The 25223-nt window shown below is 42.7% G+C and overlaps 2 protein-coding genes across 2 annotated transcripts; one reads left to right on the forward strand and one right to left on the reverse strand.

The window, feature by feature from the left end:
• Positions 1 to 299: 299 nt before the first annotated feature.
• Positions 300 to 7766, reverse strand: pus7 (pseudouridine synthase 7). The gene is made up of 17 exons (XM_080841498.1): positions 7689 to 7766; positions 7135 to 7269; positions 6724 to 7035; positions 6543 to 6627; positions 6222 to 6335; positions 5966 to 6110; positions 3923 to 4034; positions 3606 to 3683; positions 3259 to 3387; positions 2726 to 2851; positions 2501 to 2562; positions 2256 to 2416; positions 1727 to 1853; positions 1417 to 1518; positions 1206 to 1335; positions 886 to 977; positions 300 to 796 (listed from the first exon to the last, which is right to left on the reverse strand). Exons 1-17 carry the CDS (start codon positions 7739 to 7741, stop codon positions 660 to 662), a joined length of 2100 nt encoding a protein of 699 aa, XP_080697624.1. The 5' UTR covers positions 7742 to 7766; the 3' UTR covers positions 300 to 659.
• Positions 7767 to 8262: 496 nt separating this feature from the next.
• Positions 8263 to 17207, forward strand: gxylt1a (glucoside xylosyltransferase 1a). The gene is made up of 7 exons (XM_080841568.1): positions 8263 to 8564; positions 10154 to 10346; positions 10898 to 11029; positions 11607 to 11858; positions 12421 to 12544; positions 12850 to 13022; positions 15423 to 17207. Exons 1-7 carry the CDS (start codon positions 8350 to 8352, stop codon positions 15582 to 15584), a joined length of 1251 nt encoding a protein of 416 aa, XP_080697694.1. The 5' UTR covers positions 8263 to 8349; the 3' UTR covers positions 15585 to 17207.
• Positions 17208 to 25223: the final 8016 nt, after the last annotated feature.

Consider the following 25223-nt stretch of genomic DNA (forward strand, 5'->3'; position numbering starts at 1 on the left):
GATGTTTAATGACAAAATGAATAAATAGATGTACTGCGAAATAGAGTGGAAGAAATGGTTTGTGTGAATGCAGACCCATATTAATGTAATAAGCTATGAAGTACACATCCAAACATACAGTGCCATGGCTGTCATTTATCCTACGGCAGTAAAGACAATCTGTGTAATTAAACCAAGGGAGTAACTGCTCCTACAGAGAAATGGCCTTGTACTTTAAAGTGCATTTTTCCTCCTGTCCATGTATGACATGATCTCTTCTCTGGATGTTAGAACTCTTGGCAACACAAACACGAGTCAGAACAGTTTATTGAATTCCGTGGGCACGTCATTTGATCAGGGGCGTACTTTACAGTTCACATCTGTCTGTACAATCACGCAACAGTTAAGACTTAAAAAAAGATAAACTTTCTTCAGCAAACCTCTTCAGGAAGTCAGTCATAAGAAATAATACAGACCAAAGCTAGCTCACAATAGAGCATGTCCAATTCTTCTACATAATACTTCCCTGCTTTAAGCCGAGAAAGTTACAATTGCAATTTAAAAAAAAACCATCCTCTTTCAAGGACACTAACAAAGCGATGGAGGAGTGAAGTGGAACATAAAATGGTATTCCACTCTGTACTGGGCCATGACGTGGCCTTGACATGTCCATGTGGCATTCAGTTCAGCCATCTTGTGTTCAGCTGTGTCTGGTTCTTGATGCTGGTGTCCATTTTCAGCACCTCTCTGATGGCCATGGTGGCATAGGTCGAGGGAGGAAGAGAGAACTCCATCCTCAAGGCCCTGTACTTCCCCTCTGAGAAATAAAAGTTTTTTTAGTTTTAGTTAGCATCCATTACATTTTTTCACCTTTGGGCTTAAAAAGCGGTGCTCTACGTTACTGACCTGTGAGGTAGACTGGGGCTGGTTTGTCCTCTAGTTTCTCAACATCAGTGTGAACCAGTGGGACGCATGCATCATCATAGTGTATAATTTCCCTTAGAGTAGAAAGTTGGAACATGCAGACACATCATTAATATCATGAGATACAGACACCTCCATATTTTATTATTTCAACTCATACCTGAAGACACATGCACATATACTGAAAAGAGGACTTGACAATATACTGTAGCTTCCTTGGTAAAAGAACAACATGCAAGTCTTTAGGACACATTTCACAATGGCAGGAATGAGACAAAGCAATATGGGTCACTGTTACTAACCAGCTGACATGTTGTGGGCGAATGAGAATAAGGCGGTAGGCCCCCGCTAGTGAATAGTCCCGAATCCTGTGCCTCATCTTGTCAATGTCCAAGTCGTCTGCGGACAAAAGCTCTCTGTAGCCCTTCCCAACTGTTCCAGAGTCAGAATACAACCTTATTAGTATTCCATTTACGGCAAACAACACAGGCACAAACAAAAAAACGAACTAACTTTGGTGTGTTGGGTAAATGACATCAAAGCCTGGAAGGGGCATCACAACATCATGAATGGAGTGCTTCTCCGCTTCCTCTGCTGTGAGAACATGAGCAGGTCCTGGTGGACAAAGAAGAGAATTGCATCAAGATCCTAGTTTTGTTGGAAATAAATAGATACAATACAATAAAGGACACGGTTCCCAGCCTTTTTCATTGCCTGAAAAATGTTAACATAGGGGATAAAACACCTGACATGAACAGTAACGAGATTTGTCATAAACGTTGGCAGAAAAATTTGAACTAAAACAATTGTGAGATACACTTACCCCCTCTGAGCACCAGATCCCCCTCCACAGCCTTAAACCCAAAGGTCTCCACCCGCCTGCTCACCAGGGTGTTCCACACAAAGCTCTGATAGCTGTGGATATACATCAGACGATTGTTACGGGGAATCTGTACCAAAGAAAAAGAAAGAATATTTGGGTTCACTGTATGGTATGGCTATTTCTACATGGTAGATACGTAACACTTTTTTTGTTTAGTACATCATTCCATATGTGTTATTTTGTAGTTAAAATGTCTTCAGTATTAATCTACAATGTAGAAAATAATAAAAGTAAAGAAATCACTAAAAAATGTAAGGTGTCCAAACTTTTCAATGGTACTGTATGTAAATATGATTGGATGTATTAAATCTAATTACAATGTATTTTTGGATGACAAAACTGTAAAGTAAACATTGGATTGGATTTATTATATCTTAATCATCAAGGGTTTTTGAGAGGTCACAGAGTGTCAAGTGTGGGAGTGTGAGAGTGAGAGTGTGTGTGTGTTCTAAAGAGACACGAGACTCACCATTCCAAAGGCATGGACAACGTTTTTCATGCCGTACTTGGACAGCCCTCGCAGCAGTTGTCCCTCCACGCAGCGTTTGACAGGCAGCTTCTTCAGAGCCGCCTCTGGGTCCTTGGACTTGGCCCACTCCTCACGACACTGCACCAGGTAGCTCTTCTCCGCTGAGATAGGGATAAGGGAAGGTCAAGACCGAATACAAGTAGCTATGGACTAAGGTGTGCTGTTGTGGGATAACACTGGCCTACCTCCTGGCCGTGGTTTAAGAATAAGTTCCACGACTTCAGTCCAGTTGTTCTGTAGAATAGCTCTAATAGTTGGAATACAATCTCTCATTATAATCTGCATCTCCAAACCCACTGACACCAATACAGCCAAATAAAATGCTTCACACATGCACTGCGTGTGTATACCAACAACAACAACAAGGGCCAATGGAGGTTGGAATCAGCGACCTTAGAACCCTTACTCACTTGCCAATCTGGTGCGTGGGAACGGCCGTCGTGCCGAAGCGCTGCATCCCATAGTAGTTGATGAAGCCGGTTTCCCCTAGCGAGGACATGGCCTGCTGGACCTGCTCCTCGGAACCATCGATGTTCCTGAACAAGGAGCCAACGAAGGAAACGGGCATCAGTCAGCTCATACAAAGCTAACCTAATCTTCCATCGCTTCTTACATCATCTTTTTTCTGGCATTTACATTTAGTCATTTAGCAGACGCCTTTATCCAAAGCGACGTACAAAGGAGAAAACAATCATTCCACAAGCAATAGAGACCTAGTGTAACAATAAATACTACTTTATAGAAGGAATAAAAAGTGCAGGAATGTAACTTCTGTAAGTTAAGTACTAGTTAGAGGAAATAGCATTAGAGGAAAGATAAGGAGAGGTTGAGGAAGGAAGAGGAAGGGAGAGGGAGAGAAAGTGCAAGTTTAGGAAAGGAGGTGCTGTCTGAAGAGTTGGGTCTTCAAGAGCTTCTTAAAGATAGAGACCAATCAACCACTGACCTGAGGACCACGGTGAAGTGGTTACCCTTAAGTTCTCCAAGCTTAAGAGGATGCTTCTTGTATGTAAAATTTCCCAGCTTCAAGTTCATGAGGCACTTGTTGAGATGAATGATTCTCTCTGCTGTGATCCTGCAGGCGCAAACACATTCATCTTAATTCAATCTACAATGACTATAACTGAAGACGCAATCATGCCTCTTGAAAATGGCACAGCGTAAACTCTCTTTAAACAGTGGATACAACACAGTGCATGAAAAGGCACTATGCACATGGACACACAAGGTGAAATCAGCTCCTGATGTCAGCCAGTATGAACTCACACAAGCCAGATGACACACATCACTCACTTTAAAACGCAAATCTCCTGTACCGTGATGGCTCTCTTGTCCTTAGTGCCCATGTATGAGAACACATTAGGCCTCAACCTGAAAACAACAAAGCACAAGCATGTAGTCTGATGACTGGATTATAATGGGATGAGCCCATATGCCAGTTTTGTTTTACTCATGCCCCATCCTTGTAACTGAAAAGTCTTATTTGCACAGCAGGTACATTATCGTCTGTCTGACACTGCTAAAGTGAAAATGTGTGCAAGTGTGTGCATGCGCACGTGTGTCTGTGTGGACCGGAGGGACATCATACACGCGAGTGTAAGGAAACGTACCTGAGAAACTTGGAGAGGACATTAATAGCATCCATGGTGTCTTTGTTCTCCTTGTACAGCACAAAGTGGCAGAAGGCGCCTCTGTTCTTGGGCCATGAGTGTTTTCTGGGTGCTTCCATGGAGACAAACAGTTAAACATGAGATATGACAGAAGAGGAGAAAGGAAAGACAAAAACAGAAAGATCCTGCACTGGCCTAAAGCTGATCACTTTTGGCAACATTTCAATTTATTAATGTAGAAAAAGCTTTGATCTGCTGTAACATACAGTGCAGACACACTACACATCTTTATCAACATGCAAATTCCCCAAGATCCAACCCCCTGAGCAGAGTCACATAAACAGGATAACCAGCAACCATCTTATTATCCAGGGTCATTTGCTTCAAAACTCTTTGATCCCAAAGTAAGTCACTACCACCATGTATCATTCTTTAATGGCTACAAATCAAATCAAGATATTGATGCATTTCAGAGGTCACCTGTAGCTCATCCAGCAGTGGAATACACCGAATAAACTACTCTCCAACAGAAGCCGACTAATCAACCACTCAGACCACCGATGTAAAAGGTACACAACTGGGTAAGCTGCTACCTCACCAAATTCAAATCCTCATCTTTCAGGTATAAATGTTTCATCCAAATCCAAATCCAGAATGTCCTCAACAAAAATATTAAAATCGATCTATATATGTCAAGAGAGCCCTGCCCAAGTCAGCGGTGCCCCTGCAGCCTCTGCAGTCTCTCAACCCCTCTCCTGGAGCAGAGTGGGAGAAGCCATCTTACCTGGAGCGGCCCGAACCACTGTCCACCCAGAGAGGAGCAGGAGGAGGACAAAAGAACATTACTAAAGACCATCAATAACACCACAAGCCTGGGGTGAGGCATGTATCTGCATGCAAGGGAAAATGGTGGTGGGGTTGTTGGTCGCTAACTTTTCTGTGCAGCAAGTCCTTGATGTTGCCATGACAAGCACTTGTAAGACTCTGGTAATCACGCATCCATGTGTCTAACCAAGAAACCTACCATAGCTCAACTGCACAACATGGAGAAACACTTCTAAGCATAGAGGATCAGACCACTGTAAAAAGCATAAATACACCACCAGACCGCTCCTCATAACTCAGAGTTAATCACTGAGCACACAAGCTGGACACACATGGCAACTCATATGCCGAAGAAGCTTCAAAGGAGAAACTGAAATTCAAATGATAGGCGAGTGTTCAAATGGCTGCTTGTAGTCCAATTACCAATTGAATGTATTTTTTGGTACTCGACTGTTAATAAGGCAAGCTTTGGCACTGATTGTAACTTTAATAGATGTAAAAACAGCCCAAGAGGCTGTCTGTGCTTGAGTGGAAGCGCTCTTGTTACAGTACAAGAAGCTCGAAATATAAGGGGAGGGCTATCTTGCAAACATGACTTACTTCTATTAGGGTATTAGCTATACTACCTTCTGTACATTTAGAAAATAAAATGTTAAACTTGTTCCCCTGGCTCCTAAAACACGTCACTCCTGGTTTAAAGACAACGTTCATTTTGAAAATGGGCCTGAATTTGATTCTGCAACTTTACATTAAAGGCTACTAGTTATTTAACCAGCATAGATAATAAGTCAAAAATAGCTCAAACTTTGAACTTAGACACAAGTTCCTCAAACACACAGAAAGGTTAAGATCCAAATAAGTGGCTTCAGGATTAAGTGAAATACTACTCAGTGGGTCTATTTCTGAACTTGTCAAAAGCATGCACGACTACTAAGACTGCTCATGCATGTTAACATGCGGGCCCTTTGCATCAAAACTGTGGCATGTAGTACTGGGTAGATGGTCACATGCTGTATGTCAACTTCAGGGAAGGAAGAAAAGGAGCATGCAAAAAATCACCGCATACAGGGGGGAGTGAATGAATAATGTCTAGCTAATCACTGCAAATATGAAACAACATATGCAACAATGCAAATAAACATTTTATTTCAATGAATAAAGAAAGTGAGTGTGGAGTGGCTAAAATGTTGCAGGGACTTAGTGACTAATCTCAGGTACCTGCGAGGGCCTTCTTTCCCGCAGCGTGGTAAGCCACAATGAACTTCCGTCCCTCCCTCTCCTCAGTTTTGGTTTCGAGGCCAGGGTAGAAATTCTTCACGGCTCGGTGGACCTGCGTGCGCTTCTCTTTGGTGTCATCAACTACCTGTTGTGTACATGAATACAAGCCAGAGCAAGTTGTCAGGATTGCCGGCCGAGTCAACACTTACTCACTTATTCAGTTGCTTTTGTTATGTGGTGGATATGCTGTCTGTACCTCTATATCCACACTGCCTTCTTTATTCTTGAAAAGCTGGAGCTCCTCCAGTTCCTTTCTCTGTTCTTCAGTCAGCACCTTGGCTTCGACTGGCAGCTCCTCCAGTTTAACTTCCTGCAAGACAGCACTCAGTATGAACACCTAGCAAGGCGGATGCTCTTTACAAGTCCGATTGGGAGAATTTACCTCCAGGTCATAATCCAAGAACTCTCTGTCATTATCTGACACATATGAACTGAATGGAGGAGGAGGAATCTTTGTTTTAGCTAGATATGCTAATATATAGGTAATGGGAAAGCCTGTGAGTTTTGTCTCACTTACCTCAGGTTCCACTGGAAGAGATAAGTCATCTAGCTGAACAGTCTTCCCCTCTTTGTTGATTTCATGGACCACAAAGTCAGAGTATCTGTACACAAAGCAGAGGACAGGATTTGCTCATTCCGGTCTGTATAGCTCTCCCCTTTGAATACATACAGTGATAACGATGTACAAAGAAACAGACCGTTCTTTCAGAATCCCTGAGAAGCCCTTATGGTCGCTGACAAACTTAAGGATGCCCACATCAAGCTCTGTAAGTCCATGCTTCATCATTTCAGCAAAGGACTCGGCACTTCCTTCAACCTCCTCATCTTCCTCAAGCAATTCGTCTTCATTGCCTTCATCCTCACACTCCTCTCCTTCCTCTTTTGCCAGCTGTGAAGCAGGGGCTCCATTCTTGTCGTTCACTCTGGGCCTCTTGCTGGTATGGATAGGCTCTTCACTAGGGCAAGCCCTCTTCAGTAGCGTGGGCTCGGAGTCCTCCATGAAGTGTAAACTGAGTAGAAGAAGAAAAAAGAGAGAGAGAAAGAGAGTCTGAAAACACTGAAGAGTCTAATTGGTTATAGGGTACATAACACGTGAATATGTAACTTACCAGTAGGTTTTTAACTTTGACACCTGTGGAATACTGCAAGGTGACTGGCTCCAGGTAACTGATCTTTGGATGGCACCGACGAAAGGGCAGACAGTGCGCGACTTCGATCCAACACGGATGTAAAAACTAACTGCCCTGTGGAAAGAGATATGACAAACGTTTCATGACTTGCGTCTTATAGGTCTAATGCATTAAATTGACATCAAAGATAGACTCATGTTAAATTCTGTATTTAACCGAATAAGTGGTGTCACACTATCTAAAACCCATGCCGATTATAGGATGCCTTTACCACCAATATCAGCGACAAGTTAAGGCATGGGACAAGAGCATAGGCTTTTCACTTGAAGCTAGCAAGCAATGTATCTGTTCAAAACAAACACTGCGGAGCTCAGATAACGTTATATATTCCGCTAGCTAGCTAACTCACTTGCAAAACATTTCCTAAATAGTTAACCTCGCAACACAACTGATGACGTTTTAAAATATTAGTAACATCTGCCGTGGCCCATTGCTTACGATATTTTGACATAAGCAGTAAATCGGACCTTTACCTAATTCCACGATATGTTGTCAGAAGATGCTGAGTGAGACGGTACGGTAACATGTGATGCTACCATATGCTACCTCCCAAGTATTCAGAAGCATGAGGGTGACTGAATAGTTTTGTTTCCGGGTCAAGATGTCACCATAATAAAAGTAATGCATGTCTGTATTTAAAAATGTTGAGGATTAATTCTGTATGTCTCTGGGGATGTTCAATGCCCATCAACACGTACTTATTCATGGTTTAAAATAATGTAGGCACTAAACAAAACCAATATGAATAAAATTGTCCACTTCGATAACATAAGATAGGCTAATGCTCTAATCTATAGTAGCATCATAGGACACTTGATGCAGGAAAATATCTGACTTAAGGTGGTGACAGGTATTTTCATATTTGTATCGGGTATGGCAACTAAGTAGATGCATTGAACAGTCTCTGCATTCGGCCCTGGTACATTATACGTCTTTTACTTTGAAAACTTGGATGTTTACAGAGGTCTCCTGGGGGCGGGGTAACGTTAATGTCAAATGTGCATATGCTAAAACCAGAGAAGCATAAGTACAGCGAAGTTACCTGTCACGAGTAATTGACACGAATGCATCATGACGTGACCTATTGTCGGTTAATTAGCTCGCTACCTAGCTAAGGTTAATTTGGTTACTACAATGCGACGCTACTTTCGTATACTTTTATGTTGCACTCTACTGCTATTTTTCTCTGCATTGTACGTATTCAGCCAATTTGCTTCCTCCCTTGAGACAGAAGGTGGATTCTCCGAGGGGCACGCTCATCGAGCTAGCTCTCGAGGAGATTACAGCAAACATGAAGTAAAGAAAGTGCCTGGGAAAGAAGGCCCGGCTGATCCGGGACAGTATGAAAGGTATGTATTTAGCAGGCTGAAACTGAGCTAATTTGTTTAGGCTAATTAAGACAGGAAAAGTTTAATTCAACTCAGGTTTGCGACCTTACAAATGCACCACGAATGCATTTCTTATGCTTACATTTGACAGCAGGTGACTTTATTGTAGGCTAACGTTAACTTGGTAGCTAACCAGTTTTGTGAAAGAAATTGGTCAGCTTTTTGCCCCATACGTTATCGTTTATTGCTCGGATAGCAGTCTATCTTGGCTAAGTTAAAGCTACAATGATTAACTTCCTAAGATTAAACAAAACGTGTAATATTCTGGAGAGAAGAGATTGTGCACAAAAATCAAACGTTACGTGGTATAGCTCCCTGGCTACTTGAAAGGTTTTCGTTTGCATAGTTACTGAAACAAATGTGAGATCTATAATAATGTGTTGACTTTGATTGTTAATATAGGTAGCCAATCGATTACTCAGGTTAACATTGTTTTCTCTTTGGCCAATGTATGCTATGTTCTAGCATATGTTTCTATTGGGCACGCGTCACACTGAACTCTTCACCTGTTCAGGTCGACTCTGTTTGTTTTGATGACTGTTTGCCGTCACTTGTGGTTGAAGCTGGTTGAGTTATTTGTGGCTTCATGTGTCACCGCAGCACTTTTTCCAGGAAGGTGTGTTCATGGAGCATGTTTTTCTTGTCCTGTCAGGTGTAAGAGTTCAGTATCTGTGTCATACTGGAATCCCAATTGGCGAGACTCCCCTGGGGGTTGTGGAATGAACTGCTTAATGGAATCAGCGTGTAGGTAGGATCAGTTGACCAAAACTTCATGTGGTCTGAAAGGATCCAGTGGACAGCTTAACCCCTCATTCATGGGTTTTCAATCCAGCTCCCAGGCCCCAGTGGCTCTCCATCTCTCTCCATCTTCCCCTGTTGTGTCTTACTAAACTGTTCAGTGGCAGACCTGATTAGCTGAATGATTTACATATGATGTACTTCTTCCTGATATTCTGTGTGTGTGTGTGTGTGTGTGTGTGTGTGTGTGTGTTTGTGTGTGTGTGTGTGTGTGTGTGTGTGTGTGGGGGGGGGGGGGGGGGGGGGTCAGGAGCTGTGTTGAGAACCACTGTCCTAACCATTCATAAACACCACCATCCATTTGACTAATTTGTTTTGTGTCAAGCAATTGCAAGCATATGATCCTAATCATTGTTTGCTGTCAGTTTTAGAGGAAATATATGTTCAAGTTTTTTGTTGTTTGAATTCCATTAAGCATTGTAAAAACCCAGATCAAACTAAATATTACCAGCAGTTGATGGTTTCAGAAGTTTGTGAGCAGCTGTGACCCTTTGTGACCCTTAACTCATTGACATTAAAATCCCCCTGAAGTTGTCAGCTAAGGCAGAATAGAAGTGAAATTGATCGCAGTTTAATACCGACATACTGTATTGACACCGAAGCTTCAATATGCACTCTCTCTCTGTCTGTGATGCTATCTGTCTGTAACACACCATTTTCTGTTCAGATTTCTGAACTATTCAGTATTTGTACATTGCATATTTTGTATTTGCATAGAATCATTTTTAGTTTTTGTTTGATTCAATGTGCAGACACACAGCGGACAAACCAGGGTCTGTCCAAGACGTCGCTCGAGCGGAGCCCATGCACCTCGCCGTGGTGGCCTGTGGCTCTCGGCTCGTGGAGACTCTGGCCATGCTGAAGTCCGCGGTCCTCTTCAGCAGCAAGCCTCTGCAGTTCCACGTGTTTGCAGAGGACGAGCTGCACAGTGGCTTCAAAGAGGCTGTAAGCACCACATCCCATGCTGCTATTTTAGGGTAGCCGAACGGGGCCAGCCGCGACTATGGCACTCTGTTACAAGAGTACGCACACTGGAGACAACTTGTTGAGCTTCTGGTATTGAATGCCATCATGAGTTGATAGGAGCAGGGCTGGATTTCTGGCTGGAAACCTGACCACCTCACCTATTTTAATTTTTTTATAAATCTACACTACTTCTATGAAGTAGCCTTTCACAAGGCATCACATTGGTTCAGCACATAGCGACCAGATTGATTCATGGGTGTTTCCAGATGCATGCCGTAATATATGGCTGTCTCCGTGAGACTAGTTTAGGTGCAACATCTAGCCTAGCTGTTGAGATTTGTGTAGAAGTAGTAGTAGTAGTAGGAAAGTGCTGTTCAGTTGTTTAACCTTTGCCATAGAACTATTCAACATGCCACAGAACTATTCAAACTAATTAGCAGTGGAAATCCTTAAAAACCCACACCATTCAGCCATCATGCCGTGCTTAAATCATCTTCAGGTGTTGCTCTTCTGTTGTCTTTTCTGTTTAGCTTGACTCCTGGCCAGCAGCCTTCCAGGCCAAGTTCAACTACTCGTTGTATCCCATTACCTTTCCAAGTGAGAATGCAAGAGAGTGGAAGAAGCTGTTCAAACCTTGTGCATCTCAGCGGCTCTTCTTGCCTGTGAGTTCTCTTCAGATCAGTTCTCACGTCCAGATTAGGACGGAGCAAGACACAAGCAGAGCCTTTGCATTTTGTATCAAAATTGCAATAGTGAATAGGAAAGTTATACAATTTGTTAGGTGTAATCTTTTTCAGTTGATTAAATAGTGTCAAAGTAGGAGAAGAATACAAAACTTTGGAAAATGGAACGTAATCCTTTTAGACAGTTCTTGGTGTTGAGGGTCATAAAGTAGATATTTTTTCTCTGGCATTTTGTGTCCATGTGAATTAGTTAATTAGCACCAGCCTCAACCACCAAAAGAAATCCACTGACATTGTGCATGACCACGGCAAAGGACTTTTACCTTCTGACCCTGTGCTACCGCTGAATTCTGAGCTTGCTTGACAAAGAAACTAGTAGATAAGTGCATAAGTTCACGTATGTCCAGGAAAGTAATGGGTAAAGCCAGAAATAAACTCTTTTAACAAGTGCATTATGTCTGTGATGTCAGGGAAAGCTTTTTGTAGCAGTCGTGCTGTTTCATGGACTGCCTGTTCTGTCATAGCACCATAACTGACCACCATAATTGCTCCTCAGCTTCTGCTCAAAGACGTGGACTCGCTGCTATATGTGGACACAGACATCCTGTTCTTGCAGCCAGTGGAAGAGATCTGGAACTTTCTCTCGCAATTTAACTCTAGCCAGTTGGCAGGCATGGCGCCTGAGCACGAGGAGCCTCGTATTGGCTGGTACAACCGCTTTGCCCGCCACCCATACTACGGCAAAACAGGCGTAAACTCTGGAGTTATGCTCATGAACATGACCCGTATCAGGGCCACACACTTCAAGGTATGACGTGCGGCATCTCACTAAATGTACAAGTTTGTACAAGTTATTTGCAAGAGAGGGTTGAAATTAAGAGATATGATTGTGTAGATTTGTAGCCGATAATGTTACTAGATTTTAAGGAAAGATTGGTTGCAATTGTTGTTGTTTTTTAAACAAGCACACAATGTTTGGATACATATTAAGTCCCTTTGAGTTTTTTTCTAAGAAGTGAAAACATCAGCAGTGAAATTACTGCAGAGGCTTTATCACACAGGAGTTAAATACACGTTGGTTGCAATACCAATTTCTGCCAGAGGGGCTCAGTGTTGTCCCATTGATATTTAACCTGATTGGATTTCTTCAGTGGTTGGAAATGTTTCATCATGTATTCATCCCAATGATGGCGGTAAAAACCATGTTTATTTTATACTTGCTTGCACACTGACATCAAATGGGGCTCCACCTGAATGCAAATGAATGTATGGCAAATTCATTTAGCTGTGGTGCCCTCCAGTCCTGATTATGCAGTGAAAGCAAGCAGCATCTTTACTAAACAATACCCTTCCTTTCCTCACCTCAACAGAATGATATGACCTCAGTTCCACTCCTATGGAAGGAACTTCTGATGCCACTCCTGCAGAAGTATAAGCTGAACATCACATGGGGTGACCAAGACCTCCTAAACATAATATTCCACCACAATCCAGGTACTACCCACTTCCTTTTACAAGTGAGCTTTCATCTGTTCATCTATTCATCTCATTTTCCCTGTTCTTTTGTAAAATTCAAAATTAATCAAAATATGTCAAATTGGGATTGGGGGGTAGCTCTTGCCAACAGCTACTTCAAAATCATCCAAACATAAAGGCACCCAGGGAGCAAGTCTCTTCACCGTGTTTCTCTGGCATTGTGCGTTATATTAGTTGGATATTTTGGCTCTCGGTTCCTAATCCTTTGATAGAGGGTTCATCTGTTCCATCTCGGTCTCGCCTTGCCTCTCCTCTCCCTACAGAGGGGCTGTTTGTGTTCCCGTGCCAGTGGAATTACCGTCCCGACCACTGCATCTACGGCAGCAACTGTGCCGCCGCAGAGCAGCACGGAGTCTTCATCCTCCACGGCAACCGAGGCGTCTACCATAGCGACAAGCAGCCTGCTTTCCGAGCCATCTATGAAGCCATACAGCAGGTGAGAATTCCCCACCTTGTGCCTGTTGTGTAAGTGTAAAGACGGCACTTTGTAACCACAATGTAATTAATGTTACTCGATGAATGGTCCATGGTAAATAACAGGGAAAATACATGGAAGGAAATCCAAATGGAGACTACTGTCAAAGGGTGAGTGTTCTGGCAGGAATCCAGATGCAATCTTGCCCTTAGGCTTACACTCAAGTCATTAGAAAAAATTGATCAGTTCAAGGCCTCCTGAGAATGAAAAAGACATTTTATTGACATACATTTAGTCATACAGCTTTTAGGAAAGTTCAGCCTAAAACATAATTCCATTTCAGAGGATGACTGATCTGATCATCTAAATATATTCAGGTTCATTTAATCGTGTAACACTTAAAGAAAAAGCAAAAAAGGAATATTTAACTGTAATGCCCTGTCTTAAATGTGTGTTCCATAATTCGTGCACAGAGCTGTGCTTCCTTGAATGATGGACCAGTATGGCATATGACACCTGGCATATCTGGCCATCAGTTTATTTTGTGGTCTTGAAACCTTTGGCACGTTGCAGCCCGGGTTTATCGTTCTATCTTAAACTCTAGCACCCTCGAATACGGCATTTCCGATTGCTGTCAGCTTAATGAAATTGCCTTGCCCAGCTAACATTTGCTGAATGACATCATCAGCGGCTGCGGGCCATTGCATTTTCTATCAGACCGAAAGTTTGCATCTGTCCGACTGAAATGGCTGAATCGATAGCCCTGTTTGCTTTGCCGTCAGAGTGCCATCGCTTATCATGTATCTGCCGTAATCCCTGCCGCTCTCGGCTGCTGTGCTGATTGCTCTTCCGGCTGGAATCTTCACGCTCCAATTTCGGCCTCCTCTGTCATTGTTTCACCAGTCTGAATGTGTATAGTCCATCACCAGAGAGAGAGTTAGAGAGAGAGAGAGAGAGAGAGAGAGAGAGGGAACGAGACCGGGAACCAGAGACGGAGAGGAAAGAAGAGGTATTTTGTCTGACCATTATGGTTGGTCCATCAGCGTGGGTGGTGAGCTTGGCCATTAGCTAAATGAGTGGGGTCATTACGAAGAAACCCGTTTAGTTTTTGACCTGCAATATCAGGCTAGCGATCCTCACCCCGACAGGATGCCAGACAGACCGGTGGGAGGAACTGCATCTCTAGCTCCTCTTAATGAACGGGCAGTGTGGAACTCAATGTGGACAGAAATTAATGTTTTCTCTCCCATCTTTGGCCATCGTCAGTGTGCCAGACTGTGTTCTGAACTTTCAGAAGGAGCAACATAGGGCAATGGGGAACATTTTTGGTGCCTTTGCTTGCCTGTGTGTTCCCTTGACGCAGTCTCCATGACCACCCTCACTTCAACCCAACCCAACCCATCCCATTCCGGGTGCAGCCAAGCAGCCCTCCATTTGTGGCGGTTTTCTACCATCCCACAGGGCTTTGTGCTCCCCGAAGACACACTAGCAGAGTTCTGCAGGTTTGGCAGGCTCGTAAAAATGCCCGACCATTACGGATGCCCCCCGTCCCACAGAAGGGCAGTAAAATCTTTAGTGCTTAGGCCACGTCGAGGCTCCAGGAAGTGGCAGGCCCGACGCACAGTCCTCCACATTAAAATCAATAGGAGACAGTAAATGGTGCTTTATCGCCAGCCCTGATGTGTATGTGTATCGCATTCAGTCATAAAAGGAATGCACTGAGTGACCTAATGTTCGGCCCAAACAAGAAGTCAAACGAGGCTCCATAAAAAAGTAATTTCTCCTTATTTACAGTGCGGACAGTAAAATCAGATGCATCCTGCCGGAATGCAAAGAAGTTCGGTACATGGAGCAGGATTACGATGGCTGGCAGTTCTACTGAGCGCAGTGATTTAGAGCAGTTGACTGCTTTATGCCAGTCTTTTGACTGTGCTGCCTCTTCTTTTATGCGACTGTCCTCAGGAAACTGATGGAGGTTGTAAAATATGTTATGTTGCCACTAAGCAAAGGTTTGGAACATTTTTGACTTCATGTATGACAATATTTCTCCATCCTCTCGTTGCTGTCAAGCGACCTTTTTAATTGCATAAGTTTGGCAAAAGTGGTATCGGGAAAGAAGATAATTTTCTGAGATCCTGATCATGCCTAACACTCTCACTCTTAGTGTGTACTTCTTCCATCTGCTCTTTTCGCATTTGATGACATTGACTACAATAACTACTTTCTGCTTACTCTTGAAAGGTCTCCTAACTTACTGAAACTTGATTGTTGTTCCTCAATTGTAAGTCAGCTTTGGATAAAAGCATCTGCCAAATGAATAAATATGAAAGTTTATATCTTTAGAGGACAAGTGAGTGCCCTGCCGATCTTCAATGTGTCTGCTCAGTTTAATCAGCGTCTTCTCTGTACCTGTCTCCGCAGTACCCGTTTGGAAGCGACCCAGTCGGCGCTCTGCTGCAGCCACTTGAGGTGGCGCTCCGGGAGGCCTCGCACACTTACTGCGGACGAGTTGGCCACCTGTTTACCAAGCGACTCCGGCACAGCATCGAAGATCTCCGCATAGCCCCCCTGAGGAAAGCCTGACCTCCATTCCGTCCAAGTGTACTTACCCCTGTTTTTTTCTCTAAGAAGATCTGCATGGTGCTGGGGCGGCTGTCTCTGTTGGACAGGAAGCTTTGTAGAGCCAATCTAATGACTGGAGTAGAGGGGTTGTGGGAACACTCTTTGCACTGATCTCACAGTGCTAAGTTGGTGTCCCCACGAGTAGAAAGGCCAAACGTATCGAGATGTGACGATCACATTCCATTCCATTCAGTTTGCGAGCTGTAGTCGCCCATTCACGTTTATCGATGATGGCCAACAATTTAAACTGGCACCAAGTTCTCTATTTTTACCATTACATGCAAGAGAGATTGCACTATAGAGTATGAGATATATAAATATATTAGTCCTTGACCTACTGGACTATTAGTCAGACTAGTACTTTCACATGAATCCATGTGTTTGAATATCAGCTGCAACAAAGATTATGACAAAAAAAATATTTATGAGATTATTAGAAATGGAGATGGCAGGTTTTGCTGGAGCATATGTTGTAATTCACTGGCAATCTAATGTAATTGGCTTTAGCTTTCTTTAGCCAATTATGGCTAATTATAACTCTTGCACACGATCTTCCACAATCAGATGTGTCTCTAAATGATACAACAGTGTTAAGGTTGTGTTGTTTTCTGTTTGTTTGTTTGTTTGTTTTTCTTCCTTGGTGTTTGTATTGTTATACAGTAAGCCGATGAGTCATTATAACATAAGTGAGATTGGGTGGTAGTCTAAAAGTCCTAGACCACTGCATGAACGTGTCGAAAATCTTGATTGCAGCAAGAATAATGGTATTATCGATCAGGTTACATACATTTTGCAAATAGCCTTAAGAACTGTGTTATTATTTATGAACTGGTATTGTTATGTACTAGTAACTAGTTAGCCGGTAACAAGCTGTACTAGTTATTAACTAGTATGAATTGTTACAATTTTGTAACAGTACGTCCGAACAGATGCTGCGTCTGACCACGACAATGTCTGTCTACAATTTTATGTGCAGTAATCAGAACAGAAATGTCTTATGAAAGCCTGTGGACATTTTGGGAATCATTAATTAATCAGGTGTCGTCTCCTTCTGTACTGTAAGGACCGCACAGGCCATCTCCTTGCACTGAGCAGATCAGGGAGACCCATGTAAAGGTACTGTTTTATTTAAGCACTTTCACCATTGATTTATTTGCAGAATTTTACCCTCTGAAACATGCTTTCTTCATGCTGTGAATTTAGTGAGATCAAAGGAGAATCTGTGTTGATATTGTCTGCTGGTAGCCTTAATGTTTTTTTTTTTCTTAAAGAGAGAAGTGTACAGAATGAAGAATCAGTCCATCCTATTGCCCACTCTTATGTTTCTTGTCTGGTACCTGGCTAATACCAAAACAGGCTTTTTGCACTACCAAATGCACATCAGGTTTGATATTGCCATGTGACATTCACAAAGCCATTGGTAGAGCAGTCAGTACTTTTCAAGCATCCTGCAGAAATGCATGAAAAGTTTGAAACTTCTGTTTTCCTTAGTTGAGTACCAACATGTCTCTTGGTTCTTGTCATTGAGTGGCTATACAAAAAATGCAGTATATATATTTTTATAATAAATGTTTTGATCCAGTCTTATTTGCTTTCCCTGTGCCTTTCTTTTTTTATTTAATGAAAGCTGTGCAAAAGATAAATATGAGTCTTGTTATTTCTCCAGTAGTGAACAATGCAGTTGGTGGGGGAAAAAAGCTGCTTGTCTTTCAGAGCAAGTCCTGTGCCTTGTGGCCATCTTACATCTTAGACTAAGATCAATGTGCTGAAGGTAAATTGTGATAAATCGTTTTCCTGATGAGACACAAATGGCCACTAATGTGGTTTGTGTGCCCTATTAATGGAGAATAATCAAACCGAATTGGGAGGCAGTGGCAGTGTTAAGTGAATAGATCCACCAGGTGGTTGTTGGCCGAGGGAGAGCCAGGTCATGAATAATTGAAGCCCCCTACCTGTTGTTTGGTCAGAAGGACTGGCATGTTGGAGAGGAAAGGACTCGCATGGCCAGGCTGAACTAGGTGCCTGTGCAGTGCCAACTGGAAGGTACACCTGGGACTCCAAAGACAATCATCCAAAGCAGTGGTTGCACATTTTTCATGGCAGGCCCCACTTTGACAATGAGAATTTAAAAATCTCATGGCCATCGGTTACATAGTTTTTTTTTTTTTACCAGTGTTTCTACATTTGAAAGTTACACATTTTCAATTTAATTTAATCAATCATATAAAATATTGCTGCAAGCAGATTGCAAAATAACTAGTGATTTTGGGGTTCGAGGGACTTTACTAATTACACCATTGTGGATTGTTATTGTTGTAACCTTTATACAAGGTCTCAAAGCGATCTTAATTCATGAAATATCCATTTGTTTATCATTGATTTAGGTGCTTTTTACAACAATGTGACTGCACTTTGTTGTTTGTCTACGATACAAGTATTAATTGTTTTGTTTGCTTCTACTGTGCTGAGAAGCAAACTGTAGAAGTGCTGAATATCAAATACACCCCACTGACTCCAACATGGTAATCTTCCATTCACTGACTTTGATATTAATACAACAAAAATCTGTAGACGGAGATTGTCTGTGATCTCTGGTGTTTCATCTTGTCAGGCTGATTTATTTGGGGGTATTTTCTGATATAACAAAAAAAAACTTGTTCAGACATTAAATTCCGAAGGGTTGTGTGAAATCCCAAGATGGTGAGAAAAATCAAAGTTCTCCCAATATGCCAGAAGGAATATTTTATACATTTCTCCCCTCGTGGCACTAAGCTGTGGTGAAATTACTGGGTTTGCATCCCCTTACTTACTACCTAGCCTCCAAGGGGCGGGAAAAAACAAGCGCATGTGTGCCGAGAGCTTTCCCGGTACCCAATAAAAAAAAAGAGTACAAAATGCCAGAGGTCAACTCATTTTTCCTGCGAGGCGATTATGCATATGCAGGAGGGTTAAACTGCCATCAGCTGCAACCTCCTCGGAGCGCTTAGCCCAACGAATGCTCTCTATGCTTCGTACTGAAAACATATTCTATTTTGTAGGGTGGTGTCGGTGGGGGTGGACTCTCTTGGCTGATGCTGAGGTCTCATTCAGGCTCATTTGGAGACGCTGCACATGGGTTATTCATGTTATAGCCTCATTTCCTGCCTAGTGCTTGATGGTACTTTAAGAGTCGAGACATAAATTAAATCAATGGGTGGTAAATGGCTCAACCTAGCGACAGCGAAGGAGGTGAGTAAGTAATGGATAGGTGTGCACCGTGGCAAGGCAGTGCCCGAAAAAGGCTTTGGAATGTGTTTTATGCCGTGTTATGCCTTACATGTCGTCTCCACTGAGAAAGAAAATTCCCCTTTGTTCATTTGTGCAGTGAGGTAATGGTTTGAGGGGTTTTTACAGAATGGATTGGTCCACGCACCTTGTTCCACTGTGTGCTCCTAAACAGGTGATCCATTCAGCTTTTGACAGCTGCTGTGCGCCTCTTCCACCAAGCAACAAACTTCACTTTGCTGTTCACGTCATCGCCCTTTTATGGCCTCAGTGTTTACAGAGCCGTTTAATAAAAATAACTTTGCTTGATCCATTCTTTTGAGTTAGGAAGTCAAATTCTGTCCTATTGGCACTTTCTTCTGTATGTGTTGATGAGTTTTGGAAAGTCAGATCTTCTATCCCAGATTGCGCCCTTGTCAGCCTTTAAGGGATGATTTCAGCCCAAACAGACCTGGAGGCATGTAGCATTCAGCGTCATGAGGACACACACACAGACAGCCATCAGACAGACACACCAGCATAGGGGTTACTGCGCTCAAATCCTCATTCCCGGAGAAAAGGCTCCAGTTAATTTCACAAACAGGAGCGTCTGAAGCGCTTCAAGGCACACCATTCGCCCCCTTTGTCACTCCGCCGAGGAGGGAAGTGACGAGTGCTTTCAGATGAGGAAATATGAAAAGCCAGCCGAGGCGAACGGAGAAGAATTTAGTTTATTTCTGCAGCATATCTGTCTCTCTTCCTCTCTCTCTCTCTCTTCCTCTTGTTTCCTCTCTTTCTCTCTCTTCCCCCATCTCTCTCTCTCTCTCTCTCTCTCTCTCTCTTAAACACACTCTCTCTCTCTTCATCTGTTTTCTACTCACTGCAGGGGAGGAAGGACTTTGAAGCGAGAACAGTTTGATCAATAATACATTTGCTCATGCTGCTGAGACAGGTGTAATTGTGCTGATATGTCTGGACTTAAACAATTAATGTAATTTATCCGTGCACATTATCCATGCACGGCTCCTCCCGTTCCATGTAGCGCCGTGAATCTGCAATAGGAAGCAGCTGGGGAAATGAAACGGGCCCAAGCAGATGAAATTAAAAAATCAAGAAGATCAACGTGAGTCTGCGTGCGCTCCACTCTTGCACTGGAAAACAGGAGCACCATGGTAGCGGCGTGTTTTTTTAAGCCACACAAGTCAGATTTGACTGACTTGTTTACTGTTGTGCTGAGGCAGGGACAGATTTTGTCAGTCAGGCAGCTGTCAGAGCTCAAGTGTCAAGTTGCCAAAAAGAAGGATGCACGCATCACAGTATCCCCCAAGTCTTAAGGTGAAATGTCCAATCAGAATAGTGTTCAAATCTGTTACTGATATGCAAGCGTGAATACCAAACGATCGACAATCACACTTGTTATGAAGCATGTCATTTAATTTCAGAATCTTAATTTAATTCAGGGACATTTCACTGATGGCTCTGACTGGATGTGTTCTTTCCATCAGTGACTAGACCCTCCTTGCTGAGCCATGGCTAGGTAGATTAATGCCACATTGTCCACAGACATTCTGTGCGGATCAATGTCAGGACGAATAATCCATCTTCAGGTCCCCAGGAGAACACACGGCTCTGTGGGGTTTCATTGTTGGCCCAAACCCCCTCCCCCCCAGCTTTTATTTGCTGTTTGCCGAGTAACTGAGAATATTTCAGCTGCTGCATGGATTTCAACAACATGACCACGAGAGACCAGGCCGTGTGGTTTCACGCCCAGTTGTAGCTAATACAAAGCTGATTTTTCATCTAAGTAGTTAGTGTCGTGTACATCTCTCTGACTCTACAGAATACACGAGAGCACAGCAGGAAAAGGATTTTCTGATATTTATTCCACGTGCAGGTGGGGTGTCAGCTCTCTTGTGGAGAGTGAACACTGACACCCGGAACACACAAGACACACAAAGCTTATTCTATTCAGTGATAACACTCATTTTTCACTGGCAAGTTACTATTGGGTGGTGATGCTTGTTTGTACAATACAGCGCCTATGTAGCAAAGTTGTTCAAGGACATACGTGACATTACTTGTTTTCCAAAACCCAAAGGAAGTAGGTTTTGAATAGGGAATAGGGAATAAAGCCCCTGGGTCACAGTTGTGAGAGCGCCGAATCCTAATCACTTTATCCCTCATCCACGGAATATTTCAGTACAGAAAAACACACTCTCTAACTTCTATATATGCAGGGTTTTGTATGAGCATAAAGAATTAAAACATTAATTTCCATCACTGCTTGCATAATGAGACAAGCGCTCACAAGAAATGCTGTACATATAGCCCCACTTAAAGGAGATAATCAATCATTTCAATTGCCCTCTGTTTAGTTATGAGGTACCAGCTCCGTGCACCACTATAATGCCCCAGGCATTCAAACCATTTACTGGAATCAACCACCAACAGCCATTGGCTGAAATCAATGTTATGCTCAAATGTTGCCAGAAAACAATAGGTACAGCGGACAGCATTCGCCTCCTTATTGAATTAACTTTACTGGGAATTGACTTGTAAATAAACCAAAACCCATTACCGAGCCTTTGGTTTTAAATTATGGTTCATGAAAGTGCCTTGTTGATAAACAGCTTTCCTTTGTAGTTGTAGCCAAGAGTTGAAGAACAGAAGTGTTTATCAGGGAAAATATAAGACCGTACCCTTGGTTTATGTTTAAAGTTAATCAAATTTGTATGTGTATTGCTTCACAAAAGTCCTATTAAAGTTTTTATGAAGCTATATATGACTCCCAAGAGCGTTTTGTGAATACACATCATTTTACATAAGGCAAGAGATGTCAATAGTGTCATTATAGTTTTATATGCATTCTGACACTTCAAGCTGCAGGTGAAAAGAAAGAAAAAGAACGTTAAAACTGTGGCGGTCACCGCTCTTAAGGGAAAAGTTTGGAAGACGATTGGCCGACGGAGTGGTACTGGAGCGTGGGACCTCAAAGGAGAGTGCATCCCTTCGGTAATCGTCTACAGGCACTAAGTGGGGTGCTACCGAGAAACGACAGAGTTAAAAGAGATCAGAAAAAGGACATTGGTACTTTCTGTTATTGTGGTAAACAGATCGTCTTTGTCCCTAGCAAACATTTGGGATGAATGATGGGAAAACAGGGCCTAGGTTAAGATATACTGGAGTTCCACTTTAATGTGTTACCCAAACTGTGTCTTGGCCTGTCTGACTGTTTGGAGGGTTAATGCCAGATATGGACAGCTGGCTAGGGGATTGAGCATGTGTGTGTGTGTGTGTCAGTGTGTGTGTGTGTGTGTGTGAGAGAGAGAGAGACTCATGTCACACTGACCTCATACTGGCGATATCTTCAAATCTAGTCTCCCTGTGATGTTATGAAATTGATTATGCTCTCAAAACACTACACAATATTATCACCAAAACATTTGATGTGAGAGAGAGAACCGAAGGATTGCCCAAAGATGTTAAAATTCACCTTTAAAATCTGTAAGGTTGTCCACAAAGAGTGCTTATGCAATGTACTTCATTTGCCATGCATGCAATGAAAGTCTTCCTTTGCAACTAATGTCTGTTATTCCTCTGCTGACAGCTCTGAGCTTTTTTGGAGCCCAACACTCTGACACAAAGTAGTACATTAGTATGCCTTTTCAGACATCTTTTGTTAAATCCAGAGGAACATAAAACTAAATGTATAAACAACAATGGGTAGTAGGTGTTATTACTTGTTGCTTGATTACAAACATCCCTCACCTTGAGGCAAAACCACAGCTTGAACAACAATGTGATAAACTTGGAACTCAAAGTGGAATTGCTTTCTTCACATGGGTGCTTAACAGCAATAGCCATTTTTTGCAGCTCACTCGTCAGGTAAGCTCCACTTTAGAGGTAGTGCATCACTTTCAGAAGGCAAATCAGTCAATCCTTTTTATCACAACAGAAATCCAACTAGAATCGACTGAAACCTGACTGTCTGATATTGATATTATACAGCTTGTCTCATCCGCATGCATACTGTTATTACTATTAGTATCACCTTTTGTTTTTAGCATTTCCAAGAAATGAGAGAAAAGGTGTTTCTTATTGACCCTTATTCCATATATTTGGAAAAAACAGTATCTTGACATTATCATAGAGCAAGTCATTAGTGCACTGTTTAACACATCATATTGTCATTGTCATTTCATCAATCATCAGTCTTTTGTCTTTTTTGCTTGCCTGCTTTCTGGCTTCATTCATTCAGTCATTCATTCATTCGTTTTAGATTGGTTGCATGCTGCTGAGGTAGACAAAACTCCTGGGTGGTAAAAGCATCGTAAAAAAAGCTTCTTCCCCCAAATGTGTCAAAGCTGTTTATGTATGAAAACATGGTGAGCAGGGGGCATGACATCATATGCCTGCAACGACTTCAGAGTCTTCATCTGAAGCTGGCCTAATGGGATTTTACCCCATTGCTCAAGGCACTTTTCTCCTGAACGATTTCCCCCCTCTGACATTTCTGAGTCTCTCATCCTGTGGCGTTCCTGAAATCCCTCCCATCCTCAGACGGTGTAGCTGTCCTGGGTTCGCTCACCCCTCTCCTCCAAGCACCACTTAATTAATCATTCACAGGACAGCACGCTAAGGCTACTCCATTGACTATCCATTTGGGCTGGAGATGTTTTTAATTGTCCTCCACTGGGTCTGACAGCTGTCTCCCACATGATAGATTGAGTTGAGCGTTTCCTCCGTGCACAGCAAGAGGACGGCCCACACAACAACACCTTGAGAAGTTGTCACGGCCAATTGAGAACTTCCTGCATGCATGACAGAGAGTGGTGGCGTTGATAGGATTACCAATAAAGCTTCCTCAAAGGCAGCTTTGCAGGCTTGTGTGCTATTTTGCTTTGTATATACTGGATGTGTTGGACATATTATCATGCATGAAATTACTGAAGGTCAATCTGTGGGTAAGAGTGTGCTCTTTCGCTGGAAAGCCCTATCTACTGTATATGGTGGTCAAAGAAATGAGACAGACCTGAAAAAATGACTAAGGATTTCTGGGTACCAAATAGATCTGAAGAAAAGAAAAAGAAAAACTTTGGACTATTATAAGAGAAGGGAAGTTTATCTTTCTATATTATGAATACGTAAAAAGTTAATGTGCATGTGGATGTAGTGGATTGTATAATGAATATTTTACTGTTAAAGCAGTGAAACATAATTACCTGTAACTAAACAGAACATGAATTGCATGAAGAAGATATTTTCCCTGTCCTTTTAATTTCAAGGGCACACCACACCTAATTTCATGGCAGAGCACATCACTAGATCCTTCATCACACACACACACACACACACACACACACACACACACACACACAGAGCACATCACTAGATCCTTCTTAATTGTGTTTTCTCGTGGCGCTGTCATCATTTCTGCACGCTTGAAGGGGTGAGAACGTTGTTATTTAGCTGGAAGCCGGAAGAGCTAATGAATAGGAAGATAAGATCATGTACGCTGCCATGCTGATTCTTTACTCTGCCTCCCTGTATGACGGCAGTCAGTCCCAGTCTAGTGAGCTGTCAGTTGATCCCAAACTGGTCCCAAAGAAAGTCAAAATGTAATTTTTTTTTTTTTATGGCAGCCACAGTGGAGGCCACACTAGCCATTTCATGTGAACTACTCCAGTGTCCCGTCACTGACCTTCTGAACCTATGGAGCATCTCTGCAAGTGTGTGGGTAGGGCAGCATCCTCTCTTGGTGGACAGACACGGCGGGGTAATCTTAGGCTCCCCGTCAAGTTCTGGGCGAACTCCACACAGCCCCTCTGGTTGGGGGGGGGGGTGGCATAGACTCAAAACAGACAATCGACAGCCTCCCCCCACCCCACACACACCCCTTTCCCACCCAAAAGTCCTGCCTGGCCAACTCATCGTGAAGCCCATCCAATGTCCCTCTGCTTTGTGCCAGCCTGGCACAGCCGTGAGGTGGAGACTCATGGGCTTGGATTATCCTGCCCATTGCATGCCAGGCTGATAGGCCCATTTGCACAAACAACAACAACTCCCCAAACACATTTCGGCTTATTTATCCTATCAGTTATTTTGAAGAAAGTTTTGTATTCACGCCATTTTTTCCATAGTGCTGTGACAACGTTTCTCTGTTTTACTCTAATATTAAATATATAAAAACTCTGGTACTGATGACTTCAAGGGATAAGTTAACAACTAAAAGGTTTGAGGGGAAAGACTTGAGTTGAACTGATGTTTAACAATCCAGAAAAATCCCCATCAGGTGAATCAGAAGCATTGTTATCTTCATTTTGTTTCACATTTTTATTTTTGGGATGCTTCGTTTTA

Source organism: Sprattus sprattus (genome assembly GCF_963457725.1).
Source record: "Sprattus sprattus genome assembly, chromosome: 7".
Lineage (NCBI taxonomy): Eukaryota > Metazoa > Chordata > Actinopteri > Clupeiformes > Clupeidae > Sprattus > Sprattus sprattus.

Bases quoted from the DNA above. Each gene is read 5' to 3' on its own strand.
- pus7 (XM_080841498.1), bottom strand. From the start codon at position 7,741: ATGTTACCGTACCGTCTCACTCAGCATCTTCTGACAACATATCGTGGA. The intron at 7,270-7,688 runs GTAAAGGTCCGA...CTCTTTCCACAG, and splicing joins ACAACATATCGTGGAATTAG to GGCAGTTAGTTTTTACATCC. The intron at 797-885 runs GTCAGTAACGTA...TTTATTTCTCAG, and splicing joins AGCCCCAGTCTACCTCACAG to AGGGGAAGTACAGGGCCTTG.
- gxylt1a (XM_080841568.1), top strand. From the start codon at position 8,350: ATGCGACGCTACTTTCGTATACTTTTATGTTGCACTCTACTGCTATTT. The intron at 11,859-12,420 runs GTATGACGTGCG...TCACCTCAACAG, and splicing joins TCAGGGCCACACACTTCAAG to AATGATATGACCTCAGTTCC. The intron at 13,023-15,422 runs GTGAGAATTCCC...CTGTCTCCGCAG, and splicing joins TCTATGAAGCCATACAGCAG to TACCCGTTTGGAAGCGACCC.